Source organism: Eumetopias jubatus, unplaced genomic scaffold, assembly GCF_037043125.1.
Source record: "Eumetopias jubatus isolate StellerSeaLion01/CBP00866 unplaced genomic scaffold, mEumJub1_p1.0 scaffold_17, whole genome shotgun sequence".
Lineage (NCBI taxonomy): Eukaryota > Metazoa > Chordata > Mammalia > Carnivora > Otariidae > Eumetopias > Eumetopias jubatus.
Genome location: NW_028274823.1, coordinates 16,066,818 through 16,083,788, shown reverse-complemented (window position 1 = coordinate 16,083,788; position 16,971 = coordinate 16,066,818). Strand labels below are relative to the sequence as shown.

Here is a 16,971-nt window from a genome sequence, read left to right as displayed (position 1 = left end):
CTTCAGAATAACATTTAAAAAAAAATTTAAATACATTAAGAAAACCACAAAAGGCTTTTTTAAATCATTCAGAGCTGTCTGTTTAAACTGAAGCATTTAAAAAAATCTTTATTTTATAGCTTCTATAATATTTGTAGCTAATTTATCTTCTCTCTGTACTAATTATTTTGAAATATTTTGTTTTTCTGGGGGATGTGTTCCTCTAACTTCAAATACTTATAGCCCTAAGCTTTCTTTATCCCATCTTTTTGAGTTCTCTTCAATCCCTTTTATCCTCATAAAAGGAATGAAAAGGACAAGAAGAACTGAGACTATGAAAAGTATTTGGACCTGACATTAAGTCAAGTGATTTCAGAATGACCTTGATTGTGGTTAGTAGAAGGTGCAGTTTTTACTAGTTTCTTGTGTGTTAGATGCCTTTTCAGAGAGATGTCTGTGGGCTGAGCCTCATGAAACTGCTAGAGACATAGTCAGTGAACTTTTGAGTGTTGGGGAACTTTGCTTGGCTTACTTCCACACCTTTATTATACCTACCCCTTTTCCTCAAGATCTCTCTCCCTGTTTTTTTTTTTTAAAGATTTTATTTTTTTGACAGAAAGAGACAGTGAGAGAGGGAACACAAGCAGGGGGAGTGGGAGAGGGAGAAGCAGGCTTCCCGCCGAGCAGGGGCTCTATCCCAGGACCCTGGGATCATGACCTGAGCCGAAGGCAGACACTTAACAACTGAGCCACCCAGGCGCCCCTCTCTCCCTGTTTTTCATTTGCACAAACTTCTGCTTTCCACCCATCCTAACTTTAAATCTTCATTTCAACTTTTGGCATTTGGTTAGTGTTATTTAATGTCCTAGACCTGATGCTACAGATTATTTCCACCTCTGGTTTGTATGTTTTTGACAATGAAGTGTCTCACTTGCATGCTTTCTTTTCATTAATAAGTTCACTAATATATCTCATGGAATTAAAAAAAATACTTAATGGTTTTAATTCTACAAGTATAATACTTATGTTTTGGGGACTAGATAGAAGTCATTATTTTATCATAAGTGTTTAATATTTCTCTTTAATTTCATTTGATGTGATGCCTAGTCCCTTTATAATGTATTGCTTAAGGTTTTGTGTTATAAGGATCTGGCACTATCTGGTTGTTTAAAAAGTGATGTAAGATAGTATAATTTAATTTAACAATAAAAAAGGCTTTTATACAAACCTACAAAAGTTAAGCTTTTGACAACTAAAAGGTAAATTTAAAATGGGGCATATTTCTCATATTCTCAAGCACAAAACATTTATTTTGTATACTCCAGAAAATTAGAGGTTAATCTAAGAAATTCTAAGCATGTATTTTGTTTTAGTCTGATTTTATAGATTTTTTAAAGAGTAAAATTAAGCTAAATGCCAATTTGGATACATACTTTTTCATTGCTCAGATAATGCACAAAAACTAATTAGTGATGGTGGACAAGTTAATTATATATTAGAAATGCCTAGAGCAGGTGTGGGAAAGCATCAGCATAAATATTTTCTGTAAATATTTCATAAACATATTAAAATCCTTCTTAATATATTATTACCAAGAAATACTTTTTCTCTCAAAGGTCCATTTTTATATACCAGGGGATATGAATGCAAATATTTGCTTTTCTTTTAATCACAAATAATTTTATCTATACCTTTCATCTTGCTTTTTCTCTATGGGTCCATCTACTGATTTTTAAGAAGAATAATCTATATTATTAGGCTTTAAAGGAAGTATATAAATATTTAATTGTGTATTTATTTTAATAAGCAATTTTAACTTGTTTTTTGACTTCCTGTATTGTTCATATTGATTAGCCAAAAACTGAATTCAGCGACTTTATTATTTAAAAATATTCTCCTTTCACCCCATCTTAGTTAACGATAATACCAGTTAAGCTCCCATGATTCTTCTTAATCTCAGGAAACAAACTGCGGTTTGCTGGAGTGGTGGGGGAGTGGGAGGGATGGGGTGGCTGGGTGATAGACATTGGGGAGGATATGTGCTATGGTGAGTGCTATGAATTGTGTAAGACTGTTGAATCACGGACCTGTACCTCTGAAACAAATAATATATGTTAAAAAAAAAAGAAAGAAAAAGATAGCAGGAAGGGAAGAATGAAGGGGGAGAAATCAGAGGGGGAGACGAACCATGAGAGACTGTGGACTCAGAAACAAACTGAGGGTTCTAGAGGGGAGGGGGATGGGAGATGGGCTAGCCTGGTGATGGGTATTAAAGAGGGCACGTACTGCATGGAGCACTGGGTGCTATACGCAAGCAATGAATCATGGAACACTATATCAAAAACTAATGATGTGATATATGGTGATTAACATAATATAATAAAATAAAAAACAACAAAAAAAGCTCCCATAATTCTTCTTCTCTTCTTTTGCTGTTGGATGTTACAGGTTAGCTGAAATGGAATAGCTTCTTATTAAATATTTGTTGAATGAATGAATGAATACTCTCCCTACAATCTATACCCTCCATAAAATGTCTCCATTTGTTATCTACCTTTTATTTCCTTTAGAGGAAGAGAAATAATTAATAATGTTTTCTTGAGATATGGAACTGTTTACTTCACATATTGCTAACAACATCCCTTCTACTCAAAATGGAAAAAACAAAACCCTTAACACATAGGGAAAAAGATAACACCTCAAAGTTGTTAAACATAATGTTGTTATTGACTTACAAGTCAAAAACATAAACATGTATTTTATTCATTTTTTAGGTGTATAAATGTTTAATCTTTTCAAAATCAAAAAGGTCTATTTAACTTTTTTTGTTTTGACATAATTTAATACAGAAAAGTTCCAAGTAAATACACAGAGTTCCTTCAGTCTCCTCTCTGTCTTGTTGTTTCAGTTAAACATTGCAGACTTGATGGGCCTTTATCCCTTAAATACTTTAGTGATATTTTCTAAAAACTATGAATTTTCTCAACTACATTACAGTTACAGAAATCAGGAAATGAACCTTGGTGCATATTTTATTAAATATAGACCTTATTTAGATTTTACTAATTGTCCCAGCATTGTTCTTTAGAGAAAAGAAAATCCAAGATGACTGGTTGCATTCATTTTTATGTCTCTTTAGCCTTCTTGAATCTGGAACATTTCTTGAGTCTTTTTTTTTTATTAAGTGACATTGACATTGCTTAGTATTATAGCCCATTTTTTTGTGTGTGTATAGCATGTGCTTTGTATGAAATATGTCTCTGACATTTCTTCATGATTATATTCTGACTGCATACTTTTGGCAGGAATACCACTGAAGTTATGCTAAATTCTTCTCACCATATCATGAGCCACATTCTATCATACTTCCATTAATGGTAATGTTCAATAGGGACATTTGGATAAAGTGTTATCTGCCAGATTTCTTCACTCTAAAGTTACTATATTATCCTTTAATGAAAAAAATATCTTTTAGGAGATACTTTGAGACTGTGAGTATTACGTTAGTTCTTAAACTTTTACCTACTGGTTTTATGATTTTTACTAAATGGTGATTTTCTGTCATTCTTTCTATACTAATTATTTGGCTTTCTTTTACAATGAAAAGCTTTCTCTTCTCTAGTTTGTGTATCTTATCTATGTATTTATGCATCTGTGTATCTATCTATCTTTGTATCATCTGTCTATACATCCATTTTTCATATATCTACTTATATACTATTTATCATTCTTTGAGCATTTTCTTGTATTTTTGCCACCATCTTGTACTTTTCCTGCGCTGACTGGAAGCTGGCATTTCTTAAGCAGCCTTGGTTCCTTTAGTGGGCTCTTTGCTACAAAGACAATTTTATTTCTGGATCATCTCAACAGACAGAACTGGAGAATAAATATCTGTGTACACACATGCTTACTTGTCTACCCATAGACATATATTCTTATACATGTCCATAACTACACACATTGATACACATTTCTACATCTACCTATATTTTACACTAAAATCCATGAGTTTAGGGGCATCTGGGTGGCTCAGTCAGTTACAAGTCCAACTTTTGGTTTCGGCTCAGGTCATGATCTCAGGATAGTGAGATTAAGCCCCACCTCGGGCTCTGTGCTCAGCTCAGAATCTGCTTGGGATTCTTTCCACCTCCCTCTCTCTCCCCCTCTGCTCTTCCCCATGTTTGCACTCTTTCTCCAAAATAAAATAAATAAAATCTTTAAAAAAAAGATCCATGAGTTTACACTAATACCTCATTTTCTGTCCCTTACTACAGGGTTCATTCTATTCTTCCTATTGTCCAAATTTTTAAGCTGACTTTCATTATCCACAATATATATTTTTAAATTTCCTCAATCTTAAAATGCACAGAAAGTAGTTTTGGAATTGCTAAACCATACCTCTGTGAAAAGGAAGTTTACTAATTAGAGTTTAGCATTTATTTATTTATTTTGTCTTCAGTATGAGGACATATAGTCTGTAACTGTGTTTCAAAAGTACTTGTGTTCATTCTTTTTCCCTCCTGTTAGTCATTTCAGTAGGGGCCATTCATTTATTTCTGTGTTTAGTCAGCTTTAGGGCCACCTGCACCCCACCAGTATTGTTGGTGTAATTTTCTTTTTTGAATACATGAAATATTAACATGGTCCTTGGTGTAATTTTTCTTTTTTGAATACATGAAATATTAACATGGTCCTCAAAGTCACAAATGTACAAAAAGTCAATTTCTCCCTATTCTTTTCATGACATTCTCACTCATGACCTGTAAGTAACCTATCTCAAACCAGTCTCTGGTTTATCCTCCCTATGTTATTTTTAAAATTAAATATGTGGAAACATGCATATTTTCTCAATTTTTTACACAAAGGTAACATGTTCTGTTGTACTTTTTTTTGTCATTTAATAATTTAACTTGGAAATCATTCCACATTACAGAGATCTTCCTCATTGTTTTTATAACTACCTAGTACTACATTATGAGGATATACTGTAGTTTATTCAACTATTCTCCAACTATGAATATTTAGGTGAATTCCAATAATTTCAAATATCAGTAATGGTGTAGTGGAAACTTTTGTGTGCATATATATATATATCTGTACTGTAAGAGGTGTATCTTCAGGATAAATTCCAAGAATGGAGCATGTGAGGTTAAGAGATAAACACATACATTGTATTGCTAGTAATGATTGTACCAGTCTGTGCTCCTACTAGCAGTGTATGAGAGAGTATCTGTTTCCATATAGCTTTGGGAAAAGAAAATATTTTTATACTTTTTAACTTTTGTCTGATAGATGAAAATTTTAATTTTTAGTTTTCTTATGTGTGAAATTAATCTTATCTTTATACATTTAAGGACCATTTTTATATTTTATGTGAATTGTCTTTTTATGTTTTTTGCTCAATTTTCTGTTGAGATATTTTTATCCTCTAAATTTAATGAGAGTTCTTTAGTTATTAGGAATATTATCCATCTGTTGAACAGTTTTCTCCAATATGTGTCCTTTGGCATTGTTTATGGTGATTTTTTGTTTGTTTGTTTTTGCCATGTTGAAATCTTTATATTTTAATCTCATCAAAATTATCACTCTTGAGTTAGAGTTAGAATACTTTTTTTTTACATCCGAGTTATCCAAGTTACCTATGAAATTCTTCTGTTACTTGTATGGTTTTACTTTTTTACACATAGATCACTAAGCTTTTGGAGTTTAATTTTGTGTATGGTGTGAGGTATAAATCTAAATTTACCTTTTTCACCAGTTCTCCTATTGACATTTATTTTGAAAAATTCATTTTGATCCCTGATTTAATATACAAGCTTTTTATATTCTAAAGTTTCATATATATTTGGTTCTGTTTATGGATTTTCTATTCTACTCTGCTGATCTGTTTGACTCTTGATGTGCCAGTATTGCAGTGTTTTTATTATAGAGGACTTATAAATGTTTTAATGTCTAGTAGGCTGGTTCTTTTTTTTTAAGCTTTTCTTTTTTACTGTTTTCCTGGCTTTTCTTGCATGTTCATCTTTTTATATGATGACTGTTATCAATTGATCAATTCCCATAAAAAACGGTATTTTTTTTTCATTTCTTTGAAGCTGTTCCTCTGTCAAATGGGTATAAAATGTGTGGCAAAAGATTAAAGAAGTAATGTGTATGAAAATACTTCAGAAATAGTACAGTCATATATTGTTACAAAATATGTTTTTATATTTTTAACATAATAACATTTTTTCAGGTTCTTTGATTCATCATCTAATATCTATTCAAGGCAATCTTTTAAAGTAACCTCATTGAAAACAATGCAGATTCATTTTGGTACAATAAAAATTCAGTCAGTTGGAATTTAAGAATTTGAACTTGAGGCAAGTAGTAATCTTTGTGAATAGCTTCTAATAATGTGTCATTCTTAAATGTCTCATTTATAGCCCAGGATCTTAATATTTTGTTCTATTTTTTTAGATGAATGAAAACCAGACTAAATAAAGTATAAGAGGTCAATTTTAAGGGTTTAAATACTTTTAATGGTAGTTATTAGCAGCAGTCAAGAAATCTACCAAGCTAGAGTAAGAAAATAAAATATGACTGAAGGTTTATTCTTTTATCAAAGATAATGAAACAAGATTAAAATTACTCTTTTATAAAAGTAAACACAGAATAATAAGAATACAATTCTAGAAGTTGAGTTAAAATTTATTGAGGTGAAATTTTTAAATTTGAATATTTTTGCTTAACCCTGTTCTGTGAGGAAAAGAAAAAACTAACTTGTTTCAATATGGTTTTACTTTTTAAAATTAAATCAGAATGGAAAACTGACAAATTATGTGATTGCAGGCTTTGTGATTATAGATCAGGGATTGGCATGCTTTTTTTCCTTTAAAGAGTTAAATACTAAATTGTGTTTTTTTTGTTGTTGTTGTTGTTTCTTTTTTAAAAATTATTTTAATGATGTTAATCACCGTACATTACATCATTAGTTTTTGATGTAGTGTTCCATGATTCATTGCTTGTCCATAACACCCAGTGCTCCATGCAGAACATGCCCTCTTTAATACCCATCACCAGGCTAACCCATGCCCCCACCCCCCGCCCCTCTAGAACCCTCAGTTTGTTTTTCAGAGTCCATCGTCTCTCATGGTTCGTCTCCCCTCCGATTTACTCCCCTTCATTGTTCTCCTCCTGCTATCTTCTTTTTTTTTTCTTAACATATATTGCATTATTTGTTTCAGAGGTACAGATCTGTGATTCAAGAGTCTTGCACAAATCACAGCACTCACCATAGCACATACCCTCCCCAATGTCTGTCACCCAGCCACCCCATCCCTCCCATACCCCCACCACTACAGCAACCCTCAGTTTGTTTCCTGAGATTAAGAATTCCTCATATCAGTGAGGTCATATGATACATGTCTTTCTCTGATTGACTTATTTCACTCAGCATAACACCCTCCAGTTCCATCCACATCGTGGCAAATGGCAAGATCTCATTCCTTTTTACGGCTGCATAATATTCCGTTGTGTACATATACCACTTCTTCTTTATCCATTCATCTGTCGATGGACATCTTGGCTCTTTCCACAGTTTGGCTATTTTGAACATTGCTGCTGTAAACTTTGGGGTGCACGTACCCCTTTAGATCTCTACATTTGTATCTTTGTGGTAAATACCCAGTAGTGAAATTGCTGGATCGTATGGTAGCTCTATTTTTACCTGTTTGAGGAGCCTCAATACTGTTTTCCAGAATGGTTGCACCAGCTTGAATTCCCACCAACAGTGTAGGAGGGTTCCCCTTTCTCCACATCCCCACCAACATCTGTCGTTTCCTGACTTGTTAATTTTAGCCATTCTGACTGGTGTGAGGTGGTATCTCATTGAGGTTTTGATTTGAATTTCCCTGATGCCGAGCGATGCTGAGCACTTTTACATGTGCCTGTTGGCCATTTGGATGTCTTCTTTGGAAAAATGTCTGTTCATGTCTTCGGCCCATTTCTTGATTGGATTATTTGTTCTTTGGGTATTGAGTTTGATAAGTTCTTTATAGATTTTGGATACTAGCCCTTTATCTGTTATGTCATTTGCAAATATTTTCTCCCATTCTGTCGGTTGTCTTTTGGTTTTTTAGACTGTTTCTTTTGCTGTGCAAAAGATTTTGTCTTGATGAAATCCCAATAGTTCATTTTTGCCCTTTCTTCCCTTGCCTTTGGTGATGTTTCTAGGAAGAAGTTGCTGCGGCTGAGGTCGAAGAGGTTGCTGCCTGTGTTCTCCTTTAGGATTTTGATGGACCCCTGTCTCACGTTTAGGTCTTTCAACCATTTGGAGTCTATTTTTGTGTGTGGTGTAAGGAAATGGTCCAGTTTCATTTTTCTGCATGTGGCTGTCCAGTTTTCCAAACACCATTTGTGGAAGAGCTTGTCTTTTTTCCATTGGGCATTCTTTTCTGCTTTCTCAAAGATAGGTTGACCATAGAGTTGAGGGTCCATTTTTGGGCTCTGTATTCTGTTCCATTGATCTATGTGTCTGTTTTTGTGCCAGTACCATACTGTCTTGATGATGACAGCTTTGTAATAGAGCTGGAAGTCTGGAATTGTGATGCCACCAGCTTTGCTTTTCTTTTTCAACATTCCTCTGGCTATTCGGGGTCTCTTTGGTTCCATACAAATTTTAGGATTATTTGTTCCATTTCTTTGAAAAAAGTGGTTGGTATTTTGATGGGGATTGCATTGACTGTGTAGATTCTTCTAGGTACATTGACATCTTCACAATGTTTGTTCTTTCAATCCATGAGCTTGGAACGTTTTTCCATTTCTTTGTGGCTTCCTCAATTTCTTTCAGGAGTATTTTATAGTTTTCTGAGTACAGATCCTTTGCCTCATTGGTTAGATTTATTCCTAGGTATCTTATGGTTTTGGGTGTAATTTAAATGGGATCGACTTCTTAATTCCTCTCTCTTCTGTCTTATTGTTGGTGTATAGGAATGCCACTGATTTCTGTGCACTGATTTTATATCCTGCCACTTTACTGAATTCCTGTAGGAGTTCTAGCAGTTTTGAGGTGGAGTCTTTTGGCTTTTCCACATAAAGTATTATATCATCTGCAAAGAGTGAGAGTTTGACTTCCTCTTTGCCGATTTGGATGCCTTTGATTTCTTTTTGTTGTCTGATTGCTGTGCCTAGGACTTCTAATATTATGTTGAATACCAGTGGTGACAGTGGACATCCCTGCCGCGTTCCTGATCTTAGGGGGAAAGCTCTCAGCTTTTCCCCATTGAGAATGATATTTGCTGTAGGTTTTTCATAGATGGCTTTTATGATATTGAGGTATGTACCCTCTATCCCTATACTCGGAAGAGTTTGGATCAAGAAAGGATGCTGTACTTTGTCAATGCTTTTTCCTGCATCTATTGAGAGGATCATATGATTCTTCTTCTTTCTTTTGTTAATGTATTGTATCATGTTGATTGATTTGCGGATTTTGAACCAACCTTGCAGCCCAGGGATAAATCCCACTTGGTCATGGTGAATAATCCTTTATTGTATTGTTGGATCCTAGTGGCTAGTATTTTGGTGAGAATTTTTGCATCCATGTTCATTAAGGATATTGGTCTGTAATTCTCCTTTCTGATGGGGTCTTTGCTGCTTTTGGGATCAAGGTAATGCTGGCCTCATAAAATGAGTTTGGAAGTTTTCCTTCCATTTCTATTTTTTGGAACAGTTTCAGGAGAATAGGTATTAATTCTTCTTTAAATGTTTGGTAGAATTCCCCTGGGAAGCCATCTGACCCTGGGCTTTTGTTTGTTGGGAGATTTTTGTTGACTGCTTCAATTTCCTTAGTGGTTATAGGTCTGCTCAGGTTTTCTCTTTCTTCCTCGTTCAATTTTGGAAGTTGATACATCTCTAGGAATGCATCCATTTCTTCCAGGTTATCTAATTTGCTTGCATAGAGTTGCTCATAATATGTTCTTATAATTGTTTGTATTTCTTTGGTGTTGGTTGTGATCTCTCCTCTTTCATTCATGATTTTGTTGATTTGGGTCATTTCTCTTTTCTTTTTGATAAGTCTGGCCAGGGGTTTATCAATCTTGTTAATTCTTTCAAAGAACCAGCTCCTAGTTTCGTTGATCTGTTCTACTGTTCTTTTGGTTTCTATTTCATTGATTTCTGCACTGATCTTGATTATTTCTCTTCTCCTGCTGGGTTTAGGCTTCCTTTGCTGTTTTTTCTCTAGCTCCTTTACGTGTAGGGTTAGGTTGTGTATTTGAGACCTTTCTTGTTTCTTGCGAAAGGCTTGTATTGCTATAGACTTTCCTCTCAGGACTGCCTTTGCTGTATCCCAAAGATTTTGAACAGTTGTGTTTTCATTTTCATTGGTTTCCATGAATTTTTAAATTCTTGTTTAATTTCCTGGTTGACCCATTCATTCTTTAGTAGGATATTCTTTAGCCTCCATGTATTGAGTTCTTTCCGACTTTCCTCTTGTGATTGAGTTCTATTTTCAAAGCATTGTGGTCTGAAAATATGCAGGGAACAATCCCAATCTTTTGGTACCAGTTGAGACCTGATTTGTGACCTATGATGTGATCAATTCTGGAGAATGTTCCATGGGCACTAGAGAAGAATGTGTATTCCGTTGCTTTGGGATGGAATGTTCTGAATATGTCCATGAAGTCCGCTTGGTCCGGTGTGTCATTTAAAGTCTTTATTTCCTTGTTGATCTTTTGCTTAGATGATCTGTCCATTTCAATCAGGGGGTGTTAAAGTCCCCCACTATTTTTGTATTGTTGTCAATGTGTTTCTTTGCTTTTGTTATTAATTGCCTTATATAATTGGCTGCTCCCATGTTAGGGGCATAGATATTTACAATTGTTAGATCTTCTTGTTGGATAGACCCTTTAAGTAGGATATAGTATCCTTCCTCATCTCTTATTACAGTGTTTGTTTTAAAATCTAATTTGTCTGATATAAGGATTGCCACCCCAGCTTTTTTTTGGTGTCCGTTAGCATGGTAAATGGTTTTCCACCCCCTCACTTTCAATCTGGGGGTGTCTTTGGGTCTAAAATGAGTCTCTTGCAGACAGCATATGGATGGGTCTTGTTTTTTAATCCAATCTGGTAGCCTGTGTCTTTTGATTGGGGCATTTAGCCCATTTACATTCAGGGTAAGTATTGAAAGGTATGAATTTAGTGCCCTTGTATTGCCTGTAAGGTGACTGTTACTGTATATTGTCTGTGTTCCTTTCTGGTCTATGCTGCTTTTAGGCTCTCTCTTTGCTTAGAGGACCCCTTTCAATATTTCTTGTACGGCTGGTTTCGTGTTTGCAAATTCCTTTAGCTTTTGTTTGTCCTGGAAGCTTTTTATCTCTCCTATTTTCAATGACAGCCTAGCTGGATACAGTATTCTTGGCTGCATATTTTTCTCCTTTAGCGCTCTGAAGATATCATGCCAGTCCTTTCTGGCCTGCCAGGTCTCTGTGGATAGGTCTGTTGCCAATCTAAAGTTTCTACCTTTATGTGTTACATATCTCTTCTCCCGAGCTGCTTTTAGGAGTTTCTCTTTTTCTCTGAGACTCGTAAGTTTTACTATTAGATATCGGGGTGTTGACCTATTTTTATTGATTTTGAGAGGGGTTCTCTGTGTCTTCTGGATTTTGATGCCTGTTTCCTTCCCCACATTAGGGAAGTTCTCTGTTATAATTTGCTCCAGTATACCTTCTGCTCCTCTCTTTCTTCTTCTTCTGGGATCCCAGTTATTCTAATGTTGTTTCATCTTATGGTATAGCTTATCTCTCAAATTCTGCCCTCGTGATCGAGTGGTTGTTTATCTCTCTTTTCCCTAGCTTCTTTATTTTCCATCATTTGGTCTTCTATATTGCTAATTCTCTCTTCTGCCTCATTTATCCTAGCAGTTAGTGCCTCCATTTTTGATTGCAACTTGTTAATAGCCTTTTTTATTTCGATTTGGTTAGATTTTAGTTCTTTTATTTCTCCAGGAAGGGTTTCTCTGATAACTTCCATCCTTTTTACAAGCCCAGCTAGTATCTTTAAAATCATGAATTTGAACTCTGGGTCCAACATTGTACTCATGTCCGTATTGAGTAGGTCCCTGGCGGATGGTACTACCTCTTGTTCTTTTTGCTGAGGTGATTTCTTTCATCTTATCATTTTGTCCAGAGGAGATTAGATGAATGAGAGAACAAAATGGTAACAGGTTTACAATGTCCCCAGAAAATATACTCTAAACAAATCAGAAAAGACCTTCCAGTAAGTGGTCGCTTTTCTGTTTAGAGAGTTTTTGCTACTCTCTTCTTTGATCTTCTGTTGAGTTCGTAGGTGTTCAGAATGGTTTGATCCCTATTCAGCTGAATTCCTGAGGTCAGACGAAATCCAGGTCTCCTACTCCTCCGCCATCTTGCTCCGCCTCCATAAATTGTGTTTTTTGTGGGCTACTTATTGTTGCTGCCTCTGCCTCATCTGCCTCCTTCTCCTTCCCTCCTTTATCTCCACCTTTACCTCCTTGTCTTTCTTCACAATCCTTTAAAAATGTAAAAACCATTCTTAGCTTATAAAAAATAGGAAATGGGCCAGATTTGGCCCCAGGGATATAGTTAGAATAGATGGTGAGAGTTTCTCCTTTCAATTTTTGAATATTTTGGACAGCTTTGGAATATAAAATATAAATCTTACAGCCCTCTTGGCACTTTATGACTTTCTAACCAATACTGAAATCCTTGACACTGTGCCATTTGCTTGAATGTTCCAGTTACTTAAGTTCTAGATTCGTATTTGCTACTTTTTTTTTTTAAAGATTTATTTATTTATTTGAGAGAGAGATCACACAAGCAGGGAGAGGCATGGAGGCGCAGAGGGAGAGGGAGAGAGAATCCTCAAGCAGACTCCCCGCTGAGCACGGAATCTGTTGAAGGGGCTCTATCCCACGACCCTGAGACCATGACCTGAGTTGAAATCAAGAGTCTGATGCTCAACCAACTGAGCCACCCAGGCGCTCCTTGTTTGCCATCTTTTTTTTCTTTTTTTTAAGATTTTATTTATTTATTCATGAGAGACAGCGAGAGAGAGTGAGAGAGAGCAGAGGGAGAAGCAGGCTCCCAAGGAGCAGGGAGCCTGATTCGGGACTCGATCCCAGGACCCTGGGATCATGACCTGAACCGAAGGCAGATGCCCAACCATCTGAGCCACCCAGGCCCCCTTGTTTGCCATCTTAATTACAGTTCTAGAGCAGTTCCTTACACCCCACACCAATTAGTAAATACTGGATCTACAGCTGAATAACTGAGTTTTACTACTCACTCTTTATTTAGGCAAGTACAGGTGTCAAATATTCTGACGAAAAGTAATCTGTGTGTGTCCGATTGATGGCCTATTTTTAATTACGAGAACTATCACTTTTTCAGTAGAAAAAAAATCACAGTCTCTCAACAACAGGTCCATAGCAATAGTTGTAATTTTGGCATTTTTAATGAGAAAATTCAGATTGGTAAGATATTGTTGGTATCAACATTTCATGTTTATATAAAAAAGAAACAGCTGTATTCAGTTTCCCCTTTTCATAAACCACACATTGGTGAAAATTTGGGCTTAGAGTTGTAAATAAAAATGTAAGTTTGAAGAATAGAATTTTAGATCAGCTATTTGAACATTTGCCTTTGGTCAGAATTCTTACTCCTTTGAAATATAATGTATAGCATATCTACTAAATATTAAGTATAATATGCTAGAAGTATACAAAGCATATTAAATTGACATGATTTCCTAACCTCCAGAAATTATTGTTATAGGTATTCAACAGATAGCAAGGATGTAGAAATGAAAGGGACTTTTGCACATAAACTGACTTAGAAACAAGGGCTGCCAATCATGACTGCTTTTCGGTTTCATGTTTCTAGGTATATTCTTCATATACAACTTGTTAGAATAACCCTTATAGGATCTTTTTTTTTCCCCTATCATTATTGTTCAGTCTTGGTTTTATGTTGATATTGCACCTTTATATTGTAGGGGAACAGAAATAACATGTGACCACATAGTGTCCCTTTAGTGTATGTCTTTGCTATAAAATCATCATCATATAAAATTTGCCAAACAAGAGGCCACTGTATGATGATTTCATAGGTGCTTATTCAACATAAAAAGATAACCTCAAATGCTCACAACAGAATAATTTCAACACTGTCATGAAGTATAAATTTTAAACAATTGAATTTAAAATACATTTGTGCCATTTTAGCCTGAAGTATAGAACCACAAGGGAATTCTTTCAAAATGAGCTCACAATAAAAGGTATTTTAACACAATTTTTTTTTGTCTCAGGAATTATTAAAGCTACTATACAATGATAATTCTTTTAAGGAACTCTGCAAACATAACTCTTAGTTCTGCCATAACGGGTAAATAAAGGGTTTATCTAAGTTTTAAAATATTAATGTGCATCATTATTTTTAGTAAAGTTCTGAATATAAGATAATATTAATATGAACCTCTGCAAGTAATATTAAGATATCATGGTATATTCATTTACTATTTATGAAATTACATGTTATCAGTATATCTTAGGGTCCCATAATTGCTCGCTGTTCATTTATTTTATTCCCTGCAATACTGTACCTTGTCATTCATTTCTGCAATTCTCACATCGTGGGTTTCTATAGTTAATTCTACAAACTTAAAGGAAAACTATGCTGATTTATTTAAATATTCTTTAGGAAGAAAAAGAATCATACTTTTATATGGAAATTTCTTCTAGCCAAAAAAACCATGTTGTTAAGAATCTACCTAGTACCAAAACGTACTTTATATGTTTGTGTAGGGGTGTGTGTATTTACTTTATATTAATTATCTATTTTTTCAAAGCAAAAAATCATAAACAATTAGCAAGATGCTTAGGGTTCTAGAATATTTTATATTTTGATTAAAACCAGTGACTCACTACTTTTTATATATGTATGTAAATCAAGGAAAAGCCACATTGTTTCATTTATATCAGAGAGTGGTTTAACTAGCTGGAGGCTGCAGGCACACAGTTCTCACTGAAGGTTTTTGAAAGGGCTAGTAGCATGGTTGGCCTGTTTTCTTTAGATTGTCTCAGGATAGTCAAATGCATTGTGCCTAGAAATACCAATGGTAGGAAGATCAGATATATCACTGTATTAGTGTCAGTAAGAGAAGGTGAATGACAATGCTATTCCACCAATTACAGTGGTTACCACAATGAAAAGGAGGGGTCAGATATAGGAGAGATTGTGCACGCTGAAATAGAACCTACCAATTGTTGGGATGTTGGATACAATAAGTATGGAGTTTGTGTCCCAAATAATTGGAATGCTACTCTTTAACAAGGAAAGCAAAGTAAGAAGATGAAATGAGTTCATCTGAACCAAATTGACTGTGTGTAACTATTATGCCCTGGAATGTTTCAATTAATGTTCTGGAATATTAAAACTGAGAATGATCTCAGAAGCCTAATAAGATGATTTGGGGGCAATAAAGAGGCATGCTTTTTTTACATGATATATAATTATATTTTTATTTTTGTTGGCAGTGTAATAGTAGTAGAAGTAATAGCTGTATTTATTAAGTGCTTAATATGTGTTAGATATTTAAAAATACATGATCTCATTTAATCTTCACATCAGTACTAAGAGTGAAGTATTATTTTTGTTTGTTTCTTTGTTTTTTTACAGATGAATAAATTAAAGCAGAGAAGTTAAATAAATTGCCCAAGGTAGCTGGGTGATTATATATGTACATTTTGAATCTAAGCTGTTTGACTCCAAAACTCTTGTGCTCTTTGAAATTCATTTCATTAAATAGATGTACCAAATGAGAAATGGAAAGCAGCCCAAAGAGGAATGGGATAATACCTGGATCCATACTAAACTTCAGGATACCCCAAAGACTTTGAAGAGTTTCACAAAATTTTTAAATAAGTGAATTTACTTCCCTTTAATAAAAAATAACTTATATGGTAACTCTAGTTTTTCGATGGTCAGGGGAAAATATGCAGTATAAAAATAAAACCCTGAATGAAATGTGATGTATGTTTGTGATGGAGAATATTCAGTATCATTTCCATTTTAACTTACAGCTTGTACATGCAGTGGCCATGCAAATATTTGTCACATGCACACAGGAAAATGTTTCTGCACAACTAAAGGAATCAAAGGTGATCAATGCCAATTGTAAGTAAAAATGACTTTTTTGAACTTTGGTGGGTTGAACTTTTGCTGTAAAGTAATTAGTATAGGCTTTGCTTTTTAAGTTTAGTGTTGTGCTAGTTAAGCAACCAATATTATTTTAAACTGGCTTTACTTGCATTTTATCAATTCTCATAAAAAGTTAAGCCTTTTAAAAATGGCAGTTTTGTGGAGGCTTTAGCAGAACCCATAGAATATGTTTGTCTTTGGTATCTCTCTAAAAAAAGAAACATTCTTAATTTTTTTGGAAAACACATACATTAAATTTTTATTTTATTTTTATGATTATCTTCCATAGTTTGTTAAATAATAAATCATATGTTTCTTGCCCTTCTTTTGAATCTGTCATTATTAATTATAACTGTAGTTATTTAAGCCTTTCAAGTGGTTCCTTACACTTCTTTTTCTCTTTCACTAGACATGAACTTACTCTTGTTACTCAGCTTTCAATAGTTTTATGATTGATTTTTGTCCTTTTATAATTTAATTGTTATTCTCAAGATTTATCCTCCCCCTCAAAAAAATTAACCCCAAAATGCCGTTGTCTCATGGTATCTAAACATTCTTTTTTTTCTAATTTATATATGCCATATAATGTTAAATTAATTTTTGTTTTGGAGTTGTATAAATGCACTTACATTAGGTATAAATGTACTATATTTGACACAAATCATCAACTCTAACTAGTAACTGTAAAATTATGAAAAATTGATAAAGGTTTCTCTAAAACTTTTATATCCAAAGAAGTCTGTTAACTTGGAAAATGATCATTTTCTTTCTTTTTATT

General features: G+C 34.3%; 1 protein-coding gene across 1 annotated transcript in view; it reads left to right on the top strand.

The window, feature by feature from the left end:
- The window catches only part of ATRNL1 (attractin like 1), an 867,795-nt gene that overhangs the window by 237,707 nt on the left and 613,117 nt on the right, over window positions 1–16,971 (top strand). The window contains exon 20 of the mRNA XM_028121803.2: window positions 16,076–16,169. Coding sequence (XP_027977604.1) covers window positions 16,076–16,169 — 94 coding nt within the window. The remainder of the gene's footprint in view (window positions 1–16,075; window positions 16,170–16,971) is intronic.